The sequence below is a fragment of the Microcaecilia unicolor genome, chromosome 10, assembly GCF_901765095.1.
Source record: "Microcaecilia unicolor chromosome 10, aMicUni1.1, whole genome shotgun sequence".
NCBI classification, from domain to species: Eukaryota; Metazoa; Chordata; class Amphibia; order Gymnophiona; family Siphonopidae; genus Microcaecilia; species Microcaecilia unicolor.
Window position 1 is genome coordinate 189,466,123 of NC_044040.1, and position 24,752 is coordinate 189,490,874.

Genomic DNA, 24,752 nt, shown 5'->3' on the forward strand with positions numbered 1-24,752 from the left:
GATTTGGGTCCTGGAGTTTTACAAAGGGCAGTTTGTGGTACCGTTTGTGCCCATCTGCAGTTCAAATCCCCCGTCTTAAGGGGAGGGGATCTGAGTGTGGATTTAGTGGTTTTGTTTAGTTGGAGGTGTTTTGTTCCTCTGCTTTTTTACTGTTTTACTGGTTAGTAGGTCTGCACAGGCTACTTGTATAAGAAGTTTTAGTGTTCTCAGTCTCCCTCTGCTGGTAGGAGTGCATAACCCAAGTGTCTTGAACAGTCTGGAGGATCTAGAGGAAAGAAAATTAGCAGGTAAGGCCTAATTTCACCTTTCATGAACCGAATCTGTATCAGATTGTTTGGCCTTATTTACCATCACTTATCTGACTTATGGATCAAATTCCTCCTGACATCCAGGAGTTCTTCATATTGTTCCGGCTTAATTTCAGTGTGAAGACCCACATTGTTTTCATACTTACTTTTTGGTTACTTCATTATTAAATATTTTGGCCACCAATTCTATTAACATATGTACCACCTGCCTGCTGTGTGCAGACTAGAGACTTGGATGGGAATGGGGTTCGCGGGGATGGAAGCAGTTCTGCGGTGTTCCCATGGGGATGGAAACAATTCTTGTGGGGTTCCCATGGAAATGTAAGCTGCACCAGCCTCTCATCTACTGAGTACTAAGTTCTTGAGTGCTGTCTCCTCCTCCTCCTTGCTTTAACAGCACAAATGTGGAAAGTCTTCCATTAAGGAGGTGGTAGAGACACAAATGATGATGGAATTCAAAAAAGTGTGGGATGAACACAGAGGATCTCTAATTAGAAAATGGAAGTTATAAAAAAAACAAACAAACCTTAAATAGCTGCATGTATGTGGATGAGTTGAGTGATGCTTAGATGACTCTGGCTGTGATGAACTAGGACCGATACTGGGCAGACTTGTGTGGTCTGTCTCTCATATATATCAGAGCTCCCAAGTTACCCATTCCGAGAGGGAGACATTTTGGCCGGTTCTGGTTTTAAACTTACATCCCAAAGCAGTGTAGGATTTTGTAGTCCATGATTCCATTGAGGTCAGAGCTGCAGGTCCCATAATGCACCAAGATGAGTTTGGCAGAAATCCAAGACTGGCCAAAAAGTCTCCCTCCTGGAATGGGCAACTTGGCAGCTCTGATGTATGGCAATCTGGGTTAGGATGGGCTGGAAAGGGTTTAGATAGCAACTTCAGTGGCTGGAACATGAGGACAGCGCTGGACAGATTTTTACGGTCTGTCTCTCACAAATGAGAAGATTAATAGACTGGAGTGGGCTTTGACGGCAACTTCAGCAGCTTGACCATAAGGATAGGACCAGATAGACTTCTATAGTCTATGTTCAAGAAACACCAAAGAGAGACTATAATCAAGTATATAATATCACACTCGTTGATTTAATCATGAATTGATAATGAGAGTGACTATTGGGCAGACTGGATGAACCATTCAGGTCTTTATTTGTCGTCACTTACTAAGTTACTATTAATATTCTTTGCTCCTGGGCTGATGCGCAAACCTCAGCTTTGACACAGGCATGAGCATCAGATGTCACCTGACTTGGCATGTGCATGTGGCAACTTCTCAGAACACAGTGCCAGTGAATCAGAGATAAATCTTACATGTGCGCACCAGAGTGTTCCAACTTCCATTCCTTCCTTGCCTGCAGTGCTGTGACTCAAATCCAGAGACAGAGAGCTGACCGGAATTTTCTTTTATCTACCATTAAATTCTTGCGGGGAGGGGATGGGTTAGGACAGGTTAAAATTCTTGCGGGGATGGGTAAGATTTCTGTCCCTGTGCAACTCTCTGCTGCAGACCTCAGTGTCTTGTAAGGTTCCCCAATTATTGGTGCCTGATAAATGTATATGTAAAACAAATACATGAATATTCTACCACATTTCCTTTAGCTCCTGATAGAATTGTTTTCCTTTATGTCAGCAATTTTTGAACTGTTATTTTTCTCACTTCTTTTCTTTTGATTTAGCTAAGATGAAGTTAGATTCCATTTACTATTTTAACTTTTAATTTGTTTTAGTGTTCGTCCACCAAAGAAAAGCTGGAAAAAGATTTTCAACCTCTCAGGTGGAGAAAAAACGCTTAGCTCACTGGCACTAGTGTTTGCCCTTCACCATTATAAGCCAACTCCACTCTATTTCATGGATGAGATCGATGCAGCACTTGATTTTAAAAATGTTTCAATTGTTGCATTTTATATCTATGTAAGTAATTTAATTCTAAATTAATTAATACCTAATATGTAAAACAGTGCAGCATGCCTCTTACAATCTGAATTCAGCATGACTTAACCATGAATTTGATTAAAATAGGCAAAGTATGTGATGAATGTAAATCATTATTTCTCAAGGTAGAGGGATAGTACTTGTTTAGAAAGATATGCTAGAAAATCAATATGTTTCCTGTTCTGTCTACTGTGACAGCATTTACTTAACTGTTTTGGTTTGTATTCTTAGAACTATGCTGGCAAAAGTCAGTTTGTGTCCCTTAAGGAATAGACTAAATAGCAACAGAAGAATATGGAAAACAAAAATTGTATAAAATGTTTAGTGGGTTGCCTCTGTGGCTCAGCTTTATAGCACTGCTTGTCGAAACACAAACATTTTTCTTTGGCTTACTGTGTGGCAGAACTCTGAGGTAATATGCCTGAGTTCTCTTGGCATGGGATATTAGGGTTAGTCATAGAAGAAACTGGCTTGGCCAGCAAAGGATCCTTTGTCACCTGTCATGCAGGATGTACAATGGGAAAATGATGGGTGGGAATTTATGCTAAAAAGTTCTGGAGAGAAAACAAACTAATCTCTTGTGTTCATCATTTTAGGAACAAACAAAAAATGCACAGTTCATCATCATTTCTCTGCGAAATAACATGTTTGAGATTGCCGACAGACTTATTGGAATTTATAAGACTCATAATACAACAAAAAGTGTTGCAACAAACCCTAAGGTTATTGCATCTAAAGCACTTGCTGAATTAACTTCTGTAGAATGTTGCTGAACATCACAGTTTTCTTCTGACAAAACTACAATTTTTGAAAAACTTTTTTACCATGTGTACAATTTCATGTGATGCTGATCTTTATAGGAAGTGGTTTTTATATTTAAAAGTTGATCTGAACAGTATATGTATTATGTTCCTTTTTATATAGTTTGTTCTAGTATATAAAAATAATGGAAGTGTAAAGTCGTAAACCAGCGCTTCCCAAACTGTTGGTCAGCAACTCCAAATGGGGTTGCAACCTGGGCAGGCATCATTGTCCTGTGGCTGCCAGGGGTCATGCGCTTTGGTGGTCACATGAATTGGAGTCACACAACCCTGTTGGGTTTTCAAGATTTCCACAATGAATATGCATGAGATCTATTTGCATACAGTGGAAGCAGTACATCCAAATCAGTCTCATGCATATTCATTGTGGAAATCTTGAAAACCCAACTGGGTTGTGTGACTCCAATTCATGTGACCACCAAAGCGCATGACCCCTGGCAGCCACAGGACAATGATGCCTGCCCAGGTTGACTCCAATTCATGTGACCATGGTTATATGAATGGTGCTCTAATTTTCAAAAATCTTTTTGCTGTTTGGGCACCTGAGGCCAATTTTTTTAAACTAGCTGTTTTAGAACAATTTATCACTGTTTTTAACTGTGAATATTGAATAAAAAGATTTGTGGAAAAGTGACTGTAACTTGTTCATTGTATAAATTAAATCACATCTTTGTGTTATATTCTTTACCTTCCTGTAAATGTAATGCATTGATTTATGTATTAATAGAAGACTTATTGTGAATTCAGTTTTTATTCATGTTTATTTTGGTCATCACTTAGTACAAATGTTAGAACTGGCTATGGGGATGGAGGGCAAATGACAAGTTATAGCTTTTCACACTTGATTTCAAGTCATAGGAAAAACAATCGTTTGCATGTATCTGGTCCTAAAACTTCTATTTTTTTTTTTTAAAGTGACTGGTTATTCTCTGTAATATATGATTAGGTATTTCAGAATATTTGAACAGTGGGACCACTTAGTACTTACAAGTGGCTGGCTGTGCAGGCAGCATAGTTGTGGGGGTTATCAAAAACAGCTTATTTAAAAAAAAAAATAAAAAAAAAACCTGACCATAATTTTTTTTACTTAAGACCTCCTCCTTAGGTGCAACCTGCACTGAGATGGGAGATTCCCAGTTCATCAGTCTATCAAGGATAGGATGCAAAGGTACAGTGACCCCTTCCGTAGGAGACTCCGTAGTCCATCACCTCCCTGGGCTCTTCCTCTGTTTCTAACTTAAGTGGCATGGCAGAAGCCATCTCCCTGATAAAAACTGGTGAGATACCCCCATGTGGAGATTTATCTCTGTTGAGGTAGGGAAGGATCAGAAGGTATCCCATTAGACGACGACTCTGAATGCAATGAGCAGAATCACTCACTCTTCACCATACTCGGGTTATACTGAATGAGTATGTGCCTACCTAGACTTGGGATCCATGTCTATGCCCCAGAGTGTGCCAAGGTAAAGCCCTATTCTCCGAGGACAAGCAGGCTGCTTGTTCTCACTGATGGGTGACGTCCACGGCAGCCCCTCCAATCGGAAACTTCACTAGCAAAGTCCTTTGCTAGCCCTCGCGCGCCCGCGCGCACCGCGCATGCGCGGCCGTCTTCCCGCCCGAAACCGGCTCGAGCCGGCCAGTCTTCTTTTGTCCGCACTCGGTACGGTCGTGTTTTCGCCGTGTCGAGCCCCGGAAAGTCGACCTCGCGCGTCCAATTTGTTTGAACGTGTTTTTTTCCTTCGGGAAAGATTTGTCCTAGTCGGGAAGTGCTCCGGAAACCCCCCGCCGGGTTTCGTGTAAATCCTCCCCGTACTTCCAGCTTTTTTGCCCCGGTAAGTTTTCTTTCGTCGTCGGGGTAGGCCTTTTTTCGGCCTCGGTCGAGATTTTTTCTCCCTCTAAATTTGGTGCTTCGAATTTCGCCATTTCGGCTTTTGATTTCGCCGGCGTGATTTTTCCGCCCATGACATCGAAGCCTTCCAGCGGCTTCAAGAAGTGCACCCAGTGCGCCCGGGTTATCTCGCTCACTGATCGACACTCGTCGTGTCTTCAGTGTCTGGGGGCCGAGCACCGCCCTCAGAACTGCAGTCTGTGTTCCCTGCTTCAAAGGCGGACTCAGGTAGCGAGACTAGCCCAGTGGAACGTGTTGTTCTCGGGCTCTTCGTCGGCATCGGCACCGGGATCTTCGAGTGCATCGACGTCGTCAGCGTCCAGACCATCTTCCTCGGCCGCCCCTGCATCGAGTGCATCGAGGCATCGGGCCTCTGCATCGGCGCCGAGACATCGGATAGCTGCATCGACGTCGGTGGTACCAGGACCTCGTCTGCTGATGTCGTCGGACGGTGGTGCATCGGGTGGAGTGCAGGTGAGGGCTGTCCATTCCCCTGCTGGTGGCGGTGAGCCCTCGGGTGGGTCTCCGCCTACCCTGAGGGCTCCTGCGGTACAGCCCCCCCGTGATCGACCTTCTTCAGTCTCGGCCCCGAGGAAGCGACGGGTGGATTCGACGTCCTCCTCGTCGGTGCCGGGGAGCTCCGGTGACATGCTTCGGAAGAAATCGAAGAAGCATCGACACCGGTCTCCTCCCCGTGTCGGCACCGAGAGCTCTGGGTCGCCGAGGGATTCGGCACCCAGCAGGCATCGGCACCGAGAGGACCGCTCACCCTCTGTTCAGGAGGTGTCGATGCGCTCCGCTCTGGACAGCCCGGAAACAGCCTCCACGCCCGGAACAGGTACTGACGTCGACGCCTGCATCGACCTCTCAGCCTTTCTCTGCAGCCGCTCTAAACGAGAGCCTCCGGGCCGTTCTCCCAGAGATTCTGGGAGAGCTGTTGCGCCCTACCCCTCCGGTACCGGCGGTGCTTGCGCCACCGGTACCGTCGAGCGTGGCGCCGGCTGGCCCATCGCCCAGGTTGAGGTCCCCGACGTCGGTACCCGCGTGCGGTACCGACCGCGGCCACCTCCCAGGAAGGCTCCCCGACTACGTCGGCGGAGGGAGCTTCGCCGATGCGGGCGAGGGAGTCTACCTCTCGACGCCCCCATCGTGGACAGGGTTCCACGGAGTCGAGCAGGGCGAGGTTGCAGACACAGGTCCGTGAACTTGTGTCTGACACCGAGGGTGAGGCCTCGTGGGAGGAAGAGGAAGATCCCAGATATTTCTCTGACGAGGAGTCTGGGGGTCTTCCGTCTGATCCCACTCCCTCTCCTGAGAGACAGCTTTCTCCTCCCGAGAGTCTGTCTTTTGCCTCCTTTGTCCGGGAGATGTCTACGGCCATCCCCTTCCCGGTGGTTGTGGAGGACGAGCCCAGGGCTGAAATGTTTGAGCTCCTGGACTATCCTTCTCCACCTAAGGAAGCGTCCACTGTTCCCTTGCACCATGTCCTGAAGAAGACATTGCTTGCGAACTGGACAAAACCATTAACTAATCCCCACATTCCCAAGAAGATCGAGTCCCAGTACCGGATCCATGGGGACCCAGAGCTGATGCGCACTCAGTTGCCTCATGACTCTGGAGTTGTGGATTTGGCCCTAAAGAAGGCTAAGAGTTCTAGGGAACATGCTTCGGCGCCCCCGGGCAAGGACGCTAGAACCTTAGACTCCTTTGGGAGGAAGGCCTACCATTCCTCTATGCTCGTGTCCAAGATCCAGTCTTACCAGCTCTACACGAGCATACACATGCGGAATAATGTGCGGCAGTTGGCGGGCTTGGTTGATGCTCTTCCCCCTGAGCAAGCCAAGCCTTTTCAGGAGGTGGTCAGGCAGCTGAAGGCGTGCAGAAAATTCCTGGCCAGAGGAGTTTATGACACTTTTGATGTTGCGTCCAGGGCCGCTGCTCAAGGTGTGGTGATGCGCAGGCTCTCATGGCTGCGTGCCGCCGACCTGGAGAATAGAGTCCAGCAGCGGATTACGGACTTGCCTTGCCGTGCGGATAACATTTTTGGCGAAAAAGTCGAGCAGGTGGTAGAGTCTCTCCACCAGCGGGACACCGCATTCGACAAGTTCGCCCGCCGGCAGCCTTCAGCTTCTACCTCTACAGGTAGACGATTTTTCGGGGGAAGGAAGACTGTTCCCTATACTTCTGGCAAGCGTAGGTACAATCCTCCTTCCCGACAGCCTGCGGCCCAGGCTAAGCCCCAGCGCGCTCGCCCTCGTCAGCAGCGTGCGAATCCGCAAGGCCCGCGGCTCCCCAGCAAAAGCAAGGGGCGAGCTTTTGACTGGCTCCAGCAGAGCATAGCCGACATCCAAGTGTCAGTGCCGGGCGACCTGCCTGTCGGAGGGAGGTTGAAAGCTTTTCACCAAAGGTGGCCTCTTATAACCTCCGATCAGTGGGTTCTCCAAATAGTCCGGCAAGGATACACCCTCAATTTGGCCTCTCAACCTCCAAATTGTCCACCGGGAGCTCAGTCCTACAGCTTCCAGCACAAGCAGGTACTTGCAGAGGAACTCTCCGCCCTTCTCAGCGCCAATGCGGTCGAGCCCGTGCCATCCGGGCAAGAAGGGCTGGGGTTCTATTCCAGGTACTTCCTTGTGGAAAAGAAAACAGGGGGGATGCGTCCCATCCTAGACCTAAGGGCCCTGAACAAATATCTCGTAAAAGAAAAGTTCAGGATGCTTTCCCTGGGCACCCTTCTCCCCATGATTCAGCAAAACGATTGGCTATGCTCTCTGGACTTGAAGGATGCCTACACACACATCCCGATACTGCCAGCTCACAGACAGTATCTGCGATTTCAGCTGGGCGCACGCCACTTCCAGTACTGTGTTCTACCCTTTGGGCTCGCCTCTGCGCCCAGGGTGTTCACAAAGTGCCTAGCTGTGGTAGCAGCGGCGCTTCGCAGGCTGGGGGTGCACGTGTTCCCATATCTCGACGATTGGCTGGTGAAGAACACATCCGAGGCAGGAGCCCTGCAGTCCATGCAGATGACTATTCGCCTCCTGGAGCTACTGGGGTTTGTGATAAATTACCCAAAGTCCCATCTTCTCCCAGTGCAGAAACTCGAATTCATCGGAGCCCTGCTGGATTCTCGGACGGCTCGCGCCTATCTCCCAGAGGCGAGGGCCAACAACTTGTTGTCCCTCGTCTCGCGGGTGCGAGCGTCCCAGCAGATCACAGCTCGGCAGATGTTGAGATTGCTGGGCCACATGGCTTCCACAGTTCATGTGACTCCCATGGCCCGCCTTCACATGAGATCTGCTCAATGGACCCTAGCCTCCCAGTGGTATCAGGCCGCCGGGGGTCTAGAGGACGTGATCCACCTGTCCACGAGTTTTCTCGAATCCCTGTATTGGTGGACGATTTGCTCCAATTTGACTCTGGGACGTCCCTTCCAAATTCCTCAGCCTCAAAAAGTGCTGACCACGGATGCGTCTCTCCTGGGATGGGGAGCTCATGTCGATGGGCTTCACACCCAAGGAAGGTGGTCCCTCCAAGAAAGCGATCTACAGATCAATCTTCTGGAGTTGCGAGCGATCTGGAACGCTCTGAAGGCTTTCAGAGATCGGCTGTCCCACCAAATTATCCAAATTCAGACAGACAATCAGGTTGCCATGTACTATGTCAACAAGCAGGGGGGCACCGGATCTCGCCCCCTGTGTCAGGAAGCCGTCAGCATGTGGCTCTGGGCTCGCCGTCAAGGCATGGTGCTCCAAGCCACATATCTGGCAGGCGTAAACAACAGTCTGGCCGACAGGTTGAGCAGGATTATGCAACCTCACGAGTGGTCGCTCAATTCCCGTGTGGTGCGACAGATCTTCCAGGCGTGGGGCACCCCCCTGGTGGATCTCTTCGCATCTCAAGTGAACCACAAGGTCCCTCAGTTCTGTTCCAGGCTTCAGGCCCACGGCAGACTGGCGTCGGATGCCTTCCTCCTGGATTGGGGGGAAGGTCTGCTGTATGCTTATCCTCCCATTCCTCTGGTGGGGAAGACTTTGTTGAAACTCAAGCAAGACCGAGGCACCATGATTCTGATTGCTCCCTTTTGGCCGCGTCAGATCTGGTTCCCTCTTCTTCTGGAGTTATCCTCCGAAGAACCGTGGAGATTGGAGTGTTTTCCGACCCTCATCACGCAGGACGAAGGGGCTCTTCTGCATCCCAACCTCCAGTCCCTGGCTCTCACGGCCTGGATGTTGAGGGCGTAGACTTTGCCTCTTTGGGTCTGCCAGAGGGTGTCTCCCGCATCTTGCTTGCTTCCAGGAAAGACTCCACTAAGAGAAGTTACTTCTTTCATTGGAGGAGGTTTGCCGTCTGGTGTGACAGCAAGGCCCTAGATCCTCGCTCTTGTCCTACACAGACCCTGCTTGAATACCTTCTCCACTTGTCTGAGTCTGGTCTGAAGACCAACTCCGTAAGGGTTCACCTTAGTGCAATCAGTGCATACCATTACCAAGTGGAAGGTAAGCCGATCTCAGGACAGCCTTTAGTTGTTCGCTTCATGAGAGGTTTGCTTTTGTCAAAGCCCCCTGTCAAGCCTCCTACAGTGTCATGGGATCTCAATGTCGTTCTCACCCAGCTGATGAAACCTCCTTTCGAGCCACTGAATTCCTGCCATCCGAAGTACTTGACCTGGAAGGTCATTTTCTTGGTGGCAGTTACCTCGGCTCGTAGAGTCAGTGAGCTTCAGGCCCTGGTAGCCCAGGCCCCTTACACCAAATTTCATCACAACAGAGTAGTCCTCCGCACTCACCCTAAGTTTCTGCCAAAGGTTGTGTCGGAGTTCCATCTGAACCAGTCAATTGTCTTGCCAACATTCTTTCCCCGTCCTCATTCCTGCCCTGCTGAACGTCAGCTGCACACATTGGACTGCAAGAGAGCATTGGCCTTCTATCTGGAGCGGACACAGCCCCACAGACAGTCCGCCCAATTGTTTGTTTCTTTTGATCCCAACAAGAGGGGAGTGGCTGTAGGGAAACGCACCATATCCAATTGGCTAGCAGATTGCATTTCCTTCACTTACGCCCAGGCTGGGCTGGCTCTTGAGGGTCATGTCACGGCTCATAATGTTAGAGCCATGGCAGCGTCGGTAGCCCACTTGAAGTCAGCCACCATGGAGGAAATTTGCAAAGCTGCGACGTGGTCATCTGTCCACACATTCACATCTCATTACTGCCTGCAGCAGGATACCCGACGTGACAGTCGGTTCGGGCAGTCAGTTCTTCAGAACCTGTTTGGGCTTTAGGATCCAACTCCACCCCCCGAGGGCCCTGTTTGTTCTGTTCCAGGCTACACTCTCAGTTAGTTGGTAAATTTTTTAGGTCAATCTCAGTTATGTCCTCGCCGTTGCGAGGCCCAATTGACCAATGTTGTTGTTTTGAGTGAGCCTGGGGGCTAGGGATACCCCATCAGTGAGAACAAGCAGCCTGCTTGTCCTCGGAGAAAGCGAATGCTACATACCTGTAGAAGGTATTCTCCGAGGACAGCAGGCTGATTGTTCTCACAAACCCGCCCGCCTCCCCTTTGGAGTTGTGTCTTCCCTTGAAGTGTATTGTCTTGCTACATACTGGACTGGCCGGCTCGAGCCGGTTTCGGGCGGGAAGACGGCCGCGCATGCGCGGTGCGCGCGGGCGCGCGAGGGCTAGCAAAGGACTTTGCTAGTGAAGTTTCCGATTGGAGGGGCTGCCGTGGACGTCACCCATCAGTGAGAACAATCAGCCTGCTGTCCTCGGAGAATACCTTCTACAGGTATGTAGCATTCGCTTTCTCTGCAGGGCCAGTGCTAGGGTTTCTGGACCCCCCTTGCAGCCTATTAGCGCCCCCTACCCATCCAGTATCTCATCTCTCTCTCCCCTCAGTGAGAGCAACACAAACTCCTCTACTACCATACACCTGTCCCCAATGCTTTTTTTTTTTGTAGGAAATAAAAAGTACTGGTAATTATGGGTAACCTTAGGGGTGGGATCACAATGGCTCTGCCCCTACATGCCTTTTACCAGCTATGGCGCATATACTACTACTACTACTACTACTATTTAGCATTTCTATAGCGCTACAAGGCATCACTGAAAATATTACACCAGTATAGAAAAATGTTGTGATTTTTTTTTTCATTATAGGTTCTGTAAGCTGTTGCAGCTCCAGTCCAAAATGACACAGACCAGGAATTAGAATGGTCTTTCCAAATCTGAAACACAATATGTTATCAAAATCTCAATCTAACAAACGGATCCCTATTCAGACACTTGGTCTTGCAGTCACACATGCAGAACAGAGCTAGCCCTCTTCAAATTCTTCAAAAATTAACCTGAAATCCTAAGAAGCTAGATTCTGCATTCAGCACAATACCAGAAAAACAGAAAGAAACACATTTCCTCCTATACAGTGCAAAATAAGACAGCAGATGTAAATTCTCAAATTGGACATATTCTGAACACTAAAATTAAAATAAAAAAAATGTTTCTACTTTTCCTGTCTGGTGACTGTTTTTCTGATCATGTTGGTTCTAGTCTCTGATTCTGCTGCTCTCTATTTAGATTTTGCTCACACCGTTTTCAGTAGTAGCTCAAGGTGAGTTACATTCAGGTACACTGGGTATTTCTTTGTCCCAGGAGGGCCCACAATCTTAAGTTTGTACCTGAGGCAATGAAGGGTTAAGTGACTTGCCCAAGATCACAAGGTGCAGCAGTGGGATTTGAACCAGCCACCTCTGGATGTCAAGACCGGTGCTCTAACCACGAGGCCACTCCTCCACTCCACTCTGTGTTCTCTCAACTCCGTTTCCAGGGCTTCCTTTCCCTATATTTCTTTACTTTCCTCCTTTCTTGCCCTACATTGATAAGTAAAAGCTGAGTCCTCCATGGACTTGACTGGAGGAGATATAAAGTGGATCCAGCTTTTGTCTATTTTCTCCATGTGCAGTTTTTCTCCTCTTCCCTTTCCCTCATCTCCATCCATGTGCATCTCCTTCCTCAGTCTTCCCACCCCTCCATCCATGTCCAGTATTTCTCCTCTCTCCTTTCCCCTCCATCCATGTGCTTCTCCTTCCTCTGTCTTCTCCCTCTCCGTCCATGTCCAGCATTTCTCCCCCCCCCCCCCTCTATCCATATGCATCTCCTGTCTTCCCTCTCCTCCATTCATGTCGATTCTCCTGTCTCCCCTTCCCTCCTCTCCATGTCCAGCAATTCGCCCCAGCTGCCACCTGCCCCCCCCCCCTTTTCAGCCCCTGAACTCTGGCCTTAGCCCACCTCAGCTGCTGCTAGTTCCAACCCCAGCCCCACCTCTTCTGCAACAGCCCCCTTTTTGTTCCTGCTGCCCTGTGTTTAAATCTTGTACCTCAAAGTCAAAGCTTTCCCTTCCCTTAGTTTCCCGCCCTTGCAGAAACAGGAAGTTACATCAGAGGAAGGTGGCCTAGTGGTTAGGGTGGTGGACTTTGGTCCCGAGGAACTGAGTTTGATTCCCGGCACAGGCAGCTCCTTGTGACTCTGGGCAAGTCACTTAACCCTCCATTGCCCCATGTAAGCCGCATTGAGCCTGCCATGAGTGGGAAAGCGCGGGGTACAAATGTAACAAAAAAGGAAAGGGAAGGCTTGAAGCGAGCCTGCTTCTTTTCACTGCTGCTACAGCTGCAACTTGGTACAAGATTTAAATGCTAGGGCGGTAGGAATAAAAAGAGGGCTGTTAGGGAAGCTTGAAAACAGGCAGATGGGGGCTGGAACTGTTGAGCCACCAGCAGCAGTAAGCAGCTTGTGGTGACCTCTGGAGGTCAGCACCCCCCTTCCATGTTTAATAGGTTGTGCCGGCCCTTATTCTGACTCGGGAAGCTTCCCTGCTGTTGACAGTGGTACTCTGTGTCAGGTGAGACATCAACACCCTTTGATGTGCCGGTATCAAGGATCTCTGCACCAGTATGGAAGGAGCCTCAGGAAGAATCGGGGGCTGAGCCACAGTTGGCACAAGTGCTCGCAATGCCAGAGCAGTTTTGCAATTGCAGCATCTGTGCCAGCTCTTTCTTGAGCACGGCTTGGAACTGCTTATTGAAGGAAGGTATTGGCAAAGGCAGGGAAGCTGGAAGAGAGGTAACCTGAGAAGGTGTTGGTTTCAGACTTGTGCACCAGCACAACTTTTGAGGAGGAGGAGGAGAAGCGCTCCTCCCAGTGCCAGGGCTTCCAGCACCATGCGTTGAGGACAGATGCTTATGCTGCTTGGGTTTTCCCTGATGCACAGTATTGCGGTCCTTAGATGGTGACGAGGATGACATTGAACCCATAAGTGTCCTTTGTATTGAGTCCAGTGATGACCCTGTGGCCTACTCTTAGCGCCCTATGTTGAGAGAAGTGGATGCTAAAGTCTTGGCAGCCATTAAGGTTGATGCCTACGGTGTTATTGATGTAGCAGCCTTTGAGGTGCCAAAAAGCTTCTCCAGTTGATGCTGCCTCACCCCCATGTCTTCAACTGCATTTTCAAACGAGAACAAGAATCCAGCTCATGGTCAGATCCCAAAGCACCAGTTGTGTGGGTCCATCACATAAATCACCTGATTACATTGGGCATACCTTTGGAAGCCACTGGGGGTTGTCTTGCACATTGAGGAAAGAATCGCAGCCAAATTAAACTCAATTTTGAACCTGAAAAAGAGGCAGTGTTGAAATTAAGGTTGGGGCTCTGGCCTAAGCAGGCCTAGCAATACGCAAAAAAAGAAACTTTAAGGGCCCCCCCCCCCCCCAAAAAAAAATTGAGGTGACGTGATGCCAAGCTAGGAAGCGGCTGTGAGTAGGGAGCGCTCCTGGCTTTTACCTTGAAGAAGGCTACTTAAAAAGGGTTTATCGGAGATTGTACCTTGCTAATTGACGGAATACAACTGGGAGAGCGGCCAGGTATTAGATTATATTATCTGAAAGCGATGGCTCTTCAAGCACCACGAAAGGAAAAGGAGAAACCGCGCCAGAGTGAAAACAAGATGGCGGACGATGGCGATTCGGGACCCAGCACGATCAGCTCCAAATGGGTTGCGGAGATTGTTACCAAAGTATGAAAGGCCATCGACTCATCGTTGGATCAGAGGTTGCAGGGAGTTTCCGATAAGCTTGACGCCGTGGATGGAAGACTAGAAGAATTAAAAGGCGAGTTTTCAGCATACTGCCAGCGAGTGTCGGATCTTGAAGATAAGATGCAGCAGCTGACGAATGGGAATGATGAATTGCATAAAAGAGTGCAAGTGCTGGAAGAAAAGGTAGATGAAGCTGAAAATAGATCTAGACGAGGGAACCTGCATTTGGTATGTCTACCAGAAAAGATCGCTGAACCAGAACTCAGAGGTTTCCTGGAATCTTGGCTGAGTAAGAGTTTGCAGCTAAAATCGGAGGCAGGAGAGTTGCGGATTGAGCGAGCACACCGATTAGGCCCACGGAGGGCCACAGAGGCGAGGCCACATGTGGTCATCTTCAAACTGTTGAACTATGTACATAAAACTGAAATTCTGTGAGCTATTAGGAGCAGAGGCACGCTTACATTTGAAAATAAACAGATACTTTGTTTTCAGGATTTCTCATCCAGGGTTTCCATGCTACGCAAGGCCTATGCCCCAATTTGCGGGGAATTGCATCGGAGACATATTCAGTTTGCATTGCTGTATCCTGTGCATCTCAAAGTGTTCACAGAAGGGAAGGCACAGTTGTTTGAGATGACCGATAGGGCGAAGGCTTTTCTGCAGATGCTGCCACCGCCCTGAGCCTACCTGAGTGGATCAGAAGAGGACTGGACTGGAAATTATGGAAGGTAAAGGGGTTCGGTGACGAGGTTCTGAGGATTGCAATAAAGAGAACTGTGAGAGATTCTTTTATGGACAGTGGCATGAGAATGAGAATTGTCAGACTGGGGTCACTATGGATACGTGCCAGCATGATAACAGACATTTAGGGCTGGACTGCAACCTGATGGGGCGCACAACCCTGGTTTAATTTAATGGGTTAAGAGAAAACTTTTGATCCACAATGGAAACGTTTCACAATATAAATGTGAGGGGGAAGGGGGAGAAGTATGGAACAGTGTGGATGTGTAGGGGGAGAATGAGAGCTATGCGGATGTGGATGGGTTGTGGGATGAGAAAGTTGGCCATGAGATGTGGGATGATTAATGTGTTTAGATAACTGTGGGCGCAGGGGCAAACATAGGAGGGTGCAACACCTTATCTTAGATTCCTGCGAGCTGTGAGAATGGGTACAGGGGAGATGTTGTGAGAAGGAGTGATGTGTATATGGCTGGAAGGGAGGATGGTTAAGTTTGCCAGTTGTAGATCATGGATAAAAATCCAAGCGCAGGTTGTGGATAACAGGGTATAGGCCTTCCTATTTACTAGAGGGGAGACAGGAGGGTGTGATCTTCACATGGACCTTGCGTTGTGGTGGGTGGAATAGATGGGAGTTCAGATTTGTGGGAGGGAGAAGGACATGAAGATAATTATGGGGGAGTTTTTGTAGGAGCTGGGGTGGAGATTGTTTATATATTTTGTTATATGTATTATTTTTTTCTTTCTTTCTTTACGTGTTTTTAGTTTTAGGCTGCCTCCCTGTTTTGGGAGAAGGTGTGTGTGGTGGAGAGGGAAATGAGGCTTTGGGTTTGGATGGAGGAGTGGTGGGCTGGAAGGGCTATTGTTGGGGTGGTCCTGAGGCCTGGCTTAAAAGATTGGATATTTGGGTATATATACACTTAAGGTATCCATGACCTCAAATTTATTTTTGGAATGTGAATGGAGTTTCATCCCCCATAAAGGGACAAAAAATTATGCAGGCTTTGAATCAGCAGAGAACAGATGTCGCCTTTTTACAAGAGACTCATCTGCCCACTTCAGAACATCTTAAATTTAAAAAGTGGTGGGTTGGGGATTTAGTGGAGACACCGGCGCTTAATCGTAAGGCAGGGCTGTTGATTCTATTCAGGAAAGGGTTGGAAGTTTAGAAATTACAAACCTGGAGGGATCCCAAGAGAAGATTTCTTATTGTAAAAGTGGTTCTCTGTAAGCAAGAAGTACTATTGTGCAATATTTATGGCCATAATGACCATAGATTTATATAAACAATTACAAGTAGGCTGCTGGAGATGCCAGATGTTCCAATTTTAATGGGGGGTGATTTTAATTTGGTTCATGACCCGAACGTAGATAGATCTCCTAGTTCTAGGGGGGTGAGGAGTCCCAGTAAGGGTATACCACTGCTGTGTTCTACATTACATTTGTTAGATGTGTGGTGTGCATTGCATCCTATGGATAAAGATTTTATGCATCTCTCGAGAGCACACGGGTCTCAGTCCCGCATTGATTATTGGTTAATATCGTCTTCACATTTTTCTAAAGTGTTAGATGCAGGGATTAGTCCTTATATCAGATCATGCATTGATGTGGTGCATGGTTGCATTGGGACCAGCGGGGGTGGGGTCATTTTGATGGAGGTTTCCGTTACTCTTATATTGGGATGCTGAATTTCAAGAATATTTGTTAAAAAAGTGGAATGATTATCACATTAGTAATGCGGAACATAGGCATACTCCTGTCCTTTTTTGGGAGGCGGCTAAGGCAGTCTTAAGATGAGAAATTATAGCATATACAGTGTTTAAAAAGAAGGCAAGAGATCGGGAAATTCTGAGGTTGGAGAAACAACAGATTAAGGAAAGGATTCATTATGGGAAATATCCGTCAGAGGAAAGCTGTAGTTCACTGATGGCCCTGCAGTCCTCATTAGGGGAGTTGCTTCATGCCCGGGTGGTTAAGTCAATACAGTACTATAAATTCCAAGTATACCGTCTTGGCAATAAAGCTGGGAAATTAATGGCACACTTGGTCAAAGGAGCAAGGGGTTCCACTCTAATCTCCCCGATTGACCGGGGAGATGGGGTGTTGATGAGAGATGACTCAGAGATTGCAGAAATCTTGAATTACTATAAGCATCTATATACTAGATCAGAAGGGGAGTTAATGGAAGGTACTGTGTACTTGCATAGTTTAGATATCCCACACATATCAGACAAAGATCAAAACAGGTTAAGTGAACCGATAACAGAAGAAGAAGTGTCGTTGGCAATCTAGCAAAGCACTTTATGTAAGTCACCAGGGCCGGACTGCCAACGGGCTGATTTCTATAAGCTTCTATCCTCTTCCATTGTACCACTGTTGCAGTCGGTGTTCATGCAGTTTATTGGTGATGGGACTTTGCCGGGATCTCTTCGGATGGCTCAGATTAGTTTGCTACTGAAGCCAGGGAAAGACCCTACGAAACCGTCTTTGTATAGACCCATATCTTTGCTGAACGTAGAAGCTAAGTTGTTTGCCAAGGTGTTGGCCAATAGACTAGCTCGAGTGCTGCCTTCAGTGATAGCTGAGCCACAGGCGGGGTTTGTTTGGGGAAGAACAACAAAAAATATGAGAAGGATTCTTATTTCTTTGAAGCAAGTAGAGCGATTACAGGTGCCAACTTTATTAGTCAGTCTCAACGCTGAAAAAGCGTTTGATCGGGTGGATTGGGGGGTTTTGTTTGATACCATGCGTCAGTACGTGGTAGGGGAATTTTTCTTGCAGGCAGTGCAGTGTGTGACTCCCTACAGGCGATGATTGTCTTGAATGGGGTGTTTTCACTGTCCTTTGCGATTAGTAGGGGCACAGGGCAGGGATGTCCCCTATCTCCTTTACTTTTTGTTTTATCATTGGACCCTTTGGTTAGGGAGATAGTGGGTAATCCTGAGATAAAATGAGTGCAAGTGGGTCAGCAGGAATTTAAGATATCTGCATTTGCAGATGACTTACTGGTTCATGTTGTGGAGCCTGAGAGCTCTTTGGCAACTCTAATGGATAGCCTTAGGGAATACGGTGAGTTCTCGAGCTTTAAGCTTAACCTGGGTAAATCTGGCTCTCCCAACATGCGAGTCAGTGAGATGAGGGTGGGTTGGTTGGTTTGTTTCCATTGAAGTGGGAGATTTCTTCTTTTAGGTATTTAGGCATCAGACTGTGCACCAGAACATTGTGGTTGTATAGGTGTAATGTGGAGGGGTTGTTAGGCTCCACTAGAGATTGGTTGTTGAAGTGAACACATTTGCCGATTTCGCTTCATAGCAGAATACAGCTTTTTAACATGGTTTTATTTCCCAGAGGGGGTTGTATGTACTTCAGGTCTTACCGATTCAGTTGTTGAAATGGGATTTAAGAGCTTTGAGAAGGTTGTTGTTTAAATTTTGTTGGGCAGGGAAGAAGCCAAAAATGGCCTTTGAGTATCTTATAGGTGCCTGGCAATATGGAGGCCTCGGATTACCGAACTTGAGAGTGTATAATAAGCGTGTCTAATATGACATATTGGGGATTGGTTCTTAGATGAGCAAACTTTTACTCCACTAGGGCTTGAACAGAAGTACTACGCACCCTGGCATGTTAATGAATTGGGGAAGCAGTTGCCCAGGAGGCTGAGGTATAGTATAGTCCTGAAGTCAATATGTGAGGTGTGGAGATACTTGGTTCTGTTACTGGGAGGGGACCCTGGAATCTCAGACCAGATACCTATTAGGGGTAATATGCAATTTCTTCCAGGTCAAGATAATGTTAGCTTTCGACGATGGGCTGAGCAGGGATTGACTCAATTAAGACATGTGATGGATGAGGAGGGTAGAATGCTCAGCTGGGCGCAACTTCAGACTAAATAAGGGGTGGGAGCAAGGGATCTACTAGCTTACTTACAACTGCGACACTATCATAAATCCTTAGACAGGAGGAGGAAGTGACGTCATCCGAGCAAATGGCAGCTTGAGTGAATAGCTCCGTTCGGGACTATTTAAAAAATTAGCGATTCGCCGTTGTTAGCCTTCTAAGTGCTGTGAAAATATCGGGAAGGAAAGTAGATGCCGCCTAGAAAAAGTTTAGAAAAGTTCCGCTTTTCGGCACGCAAGCAGGAGAAAGCAGGAGCCGGTTCTGTAAGCGAGGCGGAGGAGAGCGGGAACATGGCAGCGGTACAATCGGAGTCGGAGGAAGAAAGCGCGGGCGTGCGGGAACGTGCGCTGGAGGAAGAGGTGACGAAGCGCGAGTTGGTGCCGTGGTTTAAGGAGCTCCGGGAGGACATGGCAGGTGTCAGGAGCGATGTGAAGGAGTCCCTGCGAGATATTAAGAATGAGCTGGGTGAGCTGGGCACGCGAGTAGAGACAGTGGAGGAAGCGGTGGAGGAGATCCGTGAGGAGTTGTCTTCAGTGAAAGGAGCTGATGCAAGGCAGTCGGAGGCTCTGCAGGAGGTAAAAGATCAGCTGGAAGAGCTTGAGAACCGGTCTAGGAGGAATAACCTCAGATTCAAAGGTATTCCTGAGACTGCAGAGTTTCGTGACTGTGTTAAGGTGGTGGAGGACTTTTGTAATTTTGTGATGGGGCCTGGTGGTGAAAATGAGTTCACCACGTGGCAGATACAGCGGGCTCACCGGAGTCTGGGCCCTATGAGAGAGGGCACTGGGAGAGATATAATTGTTTGCTTTGCGGATTTCCCAACTAAGGAGCGCATATTGGCTACCGCACGAAAGCAGCAAACATGGGACTGGCGGAACTGTAAAGTCAGCGTTTTCCAGGATTTGGCATGGGCCACACTTCAGAAGCGGCGGGCCTTCCAGGAGGTCACAAGATTTATGTGAGGTCGTGGGCTGCGTTATCGCTGGATGTTTCCATTTGCAGTTTGGATGTCGGTGGATGGAAAATCAAGGAAAGTAAAATCTGTATCGGAGGCTTGGGTGGCCCTGAAGGAGATGGGATGCCAGGATCTGCCGTTGATGGGGGAGTCCACTATCCAAGGAAAGGAGTTGAGATCGTCTTCTCAGAAATTGGCATCTCAGTGGCGTACAGTGGGGGCTGATGGACGAAAACGACCACAGAGTGCTACTTGAAGGGACAATAATATTTATTAAGGTGATTAGGTGTGGACATGGGGAGTAGCCTTTTGGGGGGCTTACAGAGTTGGCACGGTTTGCGATTTATGTATGCACTCTGAGTTGTTTTGGGGGGGTGGGTTAGGGTTTATGTGGAGTGTTGTGGCAGGGAGGAGGGATGGGGGTTTTTGGATGGCTGTGGAGGTTGGTTGAGGGGTGGGGGAGAGGGAGTAAGTGTGTGGGGGAGGGGAGTTTGATGTAAGGGGGGAGGGGGGTTAGGGGTGAATCGATAGAGGGGTTTTGGGCCATTTGGGAGACGTTTATTCCTCAGGGGATGGCAGGCTCATCTGGAGGTGGGTCAGCCAGTTGGAAAGGGAGGGTGGGTGGACGGGGGGGAAGAGGGGGTCAAGGGGGGGGGTGGGTTTGGGGTGACAGAAGGGGGGAGGGGGAAGGGATGTGCCAGAATTAATGACAGTAGGTTCCTGGAATGTTAATGGTTTGAATAATCAGGGGAAGAGAAGCATAGTTTTCAAAGAATTGGGCAGACTTAAGTGGGATATTGTATTTCTCCAAGAAACTCATTTGCGTCCACGAGACCTTCCAATGCTAAATAGGAAGGCATTTGAATTGGTGGTGGCCCATCAGGGGAAGGATGACAGGCGGGTAGGGGGGGTAGCTATTTTAGTGAAGGAAGGGTTTGGGTTAGTGGTTAATCAACAATTTAAGGATTCAACTGGGAGGTGTGTGGCGGTTCGAGGGGAGTGGCAAGGGATGGGAATCACGCTGGTTAATGTGTATGCTCCTAATTCTGGTCAGGCAGGGTTTTTTAGAAAGCTTCTGGGGGAATTACAAGACTTTGTGCAGGGGTTGGTTGTGGTTGGAGGTGATTTTAATGTTACGCCTAATGCGCGGTTGGATCACTCCTTGGGGGGCAGGTACTGTAGTAAGAGAAGTAGGAGAGCATTGGAAGAGTTTTTTCGAGGACTGGAGATGGTGGATAGCTGGCGACTGATGCATCCAACACAGAGGAACTATACATTTTACTCTCATGCGGGTAATTCGTATACTCGTATTGACGGTATATGGGTGCATCGTAATTTGTGGGGAGCCATGAGGAAGGCGGAGATAGAGCATATCCAGATTTCGGACCATGCCCCAACTTGGGTCACTTTGGAGGGTTCTTTAGGAGGAGCAAAGAAGGGGTTTTGGAGATTTAATGAATCACTTTTGGGGGATGTGCAGGTCGTAGAGGCAGTTAGGAAGGCCATTGGGGAATATAGGGAGATTAATGATAATGGAGAAGTGAAGGATGGAACTTTGTGGGATGCAATGAAGGCTGTGATTAGGGGAGTTTTTGTCCAATGGGGGTCCCGAAGGAAGAGGGAGAGGGCCAAGTTAGATTTGGATCTGAGGCGGCGATTAGTAGATTTGGAAACTCGACATAAGAGGTCGCAGGATCCAGGAGTTTGGCGTGATCTCTGTAAGGTTCGGCAGGAACTTTCTAGGTTGCAGATGAGGGAGGTGGAGTTTGGAATAGCTAAATTGAGACAAGGATTTTTTGAATTTGCCAATAAGGGAGGAGCAAAGTTAGCTAGATATTTGAGGGGGAGGCGGATTAGGTTAAATATACAAAAAATTAAAAATGGGAGGGGGGAGTGGTGTTATACGGATTCGGCAATTCAGGATTGTTTTCTTTGTTATTATAGGGAGTTATATAGGGAGGAGGGTGGGATCTCAAGGGTAGAGATTGGGCATTATTTGGATAAAATTCAGTTGCCAAGGCTTACTGAGGTAGAGCAGGGGCAGCTGAATGAGGGCATTAGGGGTGAGGAAGTTATAGGGGTTATAAAGAATTTGAAGAACGGGAAGGCTCCGGGGTTGGATGGGTTTTCGGGGAAATTTTATAAGTTATTTCAGGGGGACGTGGGGGATCTTTTAGTCCGGGTGGGGAATGGGGTGTTAAAAGGGGAAAAGTTGCCACAGTCCATGGTGGAAGCTGGAATTACAGTTTTGAGGAAACCAGGGAAGGATCCCACGTTGTGTGGGGCATATCGACCCATTTCTCTCCTTAATGTGGATGCCAAAATTTTGGCTAAAGTGTTGGCTAATAGATTGAGATGGGTGTTGCCGAATCTTGTTCATAAAGATCAATCTGGATTTGTGTCTAGGAGGACTGTGGGAGATAACATCAGATGCACTATTCATTTATTGTGGTTAGCTCATCAGCGGACAGATCCTGTGGCCTTTTTAGCATTAGATGCTGAAAAGGCTTTTGATAGGGTGAAATGGGTATATTTGGAAGAAGTGCTACAACGAATGGGGCTGGGGGGGAATTTTAGTGCGTGGATATCAGCATTTTACACAAATCCAAGGGCGTGTATGAGGGTTAATAATAAATTTACCTCATTCTTTGAGATTGAGAGGGGAACTCGCCAGGGGTGTCCTCTTTCGCCCTTGTTATTTGCGATGTATATGGAGCCCTTGGCGATTTGTCTTCGAGAGCATAGAGAGTTGCAAGGGTTGTGGGTTGGGGGGCAGGAACATCGGGGGGCATTATTCGCAGATGATGTGCTATTGTATCTTAGGAATCCAGGGAATACATTGAGGGTAGTGGTGGAGATCTTCCAGGATTTTGGACGGGTAGCGGGACTAAAAATTAATATGGACAAGAGTGAATTGATGGGGGTTAATATTTCGGATGTAGAGGGAGTTAGGTTGCAAGAAATAGTTTCTTTCCGATGGGTTACTAACAAATTTCGGTATTTGGGGATTCAGATTCCCAGGGAGGTCCAGGATTTGTTTAGAGTGAATTATGATCCGGTAATGCAGCAGATTAAGGGTGATTTGATGAGGTGGAGAGGGCTTTGGTTGTCGTGGTGGGGAAAAATTGCGGTGGTAAAAATGAATGTCTTGCCGAGGTTGTTCTTGTTTCAGACCTTACCAGTGCCTATACCTAAAAAGGTACTGAGTAAAATTCAAAGGATGATCTATAGCTTTATTTGGGGAGGCAAAAGGCCCCGTATAGGGCGAGAAGTCTTGTGGGGGGCATTAGAGCAGGGAGGCAGGGCAGTACCGAATGTAGAATGGTATTATAAGTACATAAGTAGTGCCATACTGGGAAAGACCAAAGGTCCATCTAGCCCAGCATCCTGTCACCGACAGTGGCCAATCCAGGTCAAGGGCACCTGGCACGCTCCCCAAACGTAAAAACATTCCAGACAAGTTATACCTAAAAATGCGGAATTTTTCCAAGTCCATTTAATAGCGGTCTATGGACTTGTCCTTTAGGAATCTATCTAACCCCTTTTTAAACTCCGTCAAGCTAACCGCCCGTACCACGTTATCCGGCAACGAATTCCAGAGTCTAATTACACGTTGGGTGAAGAAAAATTTCTCCGATTCGTTTTAAATTTACCACACTGTAGCTTCAACTCATGCCCTCTAGTCCTATTATTTTTGGATAGCGTGAACAGTCGCTTCACATCCACCCGATCCATTCCACTCATTATTTTATACACTTCTATCATATCTCCCCTCAGCCGTCTCTTCTCCAAGCTGAAAAGCCCTAGCCTTCTCAGCCTCTCTTCATAGGAAAGTCGTCCCATCCCCACTATCATTTTCATCGCCCTTCGCTGTACCTTTTCCAATTCTACTATATCTTTTTGAGATACGGAGACCAGTACTGAACACAATACTCCAGGTGCGGTCGCACCATGGAGCGATACAACGGCATTATAACATCCACACACCTGGACTCCATACCCTTCCTAATAACACCCAACATTCTATTTGCTTTCCTAGCCGCAGCAGCACACTGAGCAGAAGGTTTCAGCGTATCATCGACGACGACACCCAGATCCCTTTCTTGATCCGTAACTCCTAACGCGGAACCTTGCAAGACGTAGCTATAATTCGGGTTCCTCTTACCCACATGCATCACTTTGCACTTGTCAACATTGAACTTCATCTGCCACTTGCACGCCCATTCTCCCAGTCTCGCAAGGTCCTCCTGTAATCGTTCACATTCCTCCTGCGACTTGACGACCCTGAATAATTTTGTGTCATCGGCGAATTTAATTACCTCACTAGTTATTCCCATCTCTAGGTCATTTATAAATACATTAAAAAGCAACGGACCCAGCACAGACCCCTGCGGGACCCCACTAACTACCCTCCTCCACTGAGAATACTGGCCACGCAATTGAGGATTATTCTGAATTGGGATATAGCACAGGGAAAGGCGGGGGTGGTAATTGAACAGGAGCTTTCCGGGTTGCAACCCCTGGCTACGTTGCTCTGGGATTCACAGGGAGGAAGGGAGGGGGAATGAGGGGTGACCAATCCCTTTCTGAGCCATTTGCTAAAGATTTGGCAGGTGGCTAGAAGGCGATGGGGAGGGGGAGTGAGGGTTTCTACATTGGCCTTTTTGAATTGGGAGGGGAAGTTTAGAGTGGGGAAATGGGATAGAACCTTCTCTAGGTGGGCTCAAGTGGGGTTGGTTAGATTTCGGGATGGCTTTCAGGGGGGGAAGTGGGCATCGTTTGATGTGCTGAGGGAAAGGTTTGGTTTACCGGAAGGGGATTTTTTTGCTTATATGCAAATAAGGCATTTTGCTATACAGCAGGGTTGGTTACGGGGAGATCCGATTAAAGGGGAGTGCTTGGAAAATCTTTGGTTGTTGGTGGGAAAACATCCTAGGCCCATATCGATCATATATAAGTATATAAGAGGATGGAAATGGACTAAGCATAAGTTTATGCGGGCTTGGGAAAGGGATTTGGGGAAGACTTTTACTGATGAGGAATGGGAAAGGATTTGGGGGGGTGTGCGAGCGAGTTCAGTATGTGTGCTAATTCAGGAAAATGCATACAAAAT

The 24,752-nt window shown here is 47.9% G+C and overlaps 1 protein-coding gene across 4 annotated transcripts in view; it reads left to right on the top strand.

Annotated features, from left to right (window-relative positions):
* SMC4 (structural maintenance of chromosomes 4) overlaps positions 1-4,549 on the top strand; it is a 254,015-nt gene extending 249,466 nt beyond the window's left edge. For 3 of the 4 annotated variants that reach the window (XM_030216028.1, XM_030216027.1, XM_030216026.1), the window contains 2 exons: positions 2,051-2,234; positions 2,852-4,549. In XM_030216028.1, the coding sequence (XP_030071888.1) occupies positions 2,051-2,234; positions 2,852-3,028 (361 nt within the window). In that variant the 3' untranslated portion in view covers positions 3,029-4,549. Of the gene's footprint in view, positions 1-2,050; positions 2,235-2,851 lie in introns of those variants that run through there. The other variant, XM_030216029.1, reaches the window with a different exon arrangement.
* Positions 4,550-24,752: the final 20,203 nt, after the last annotated feature.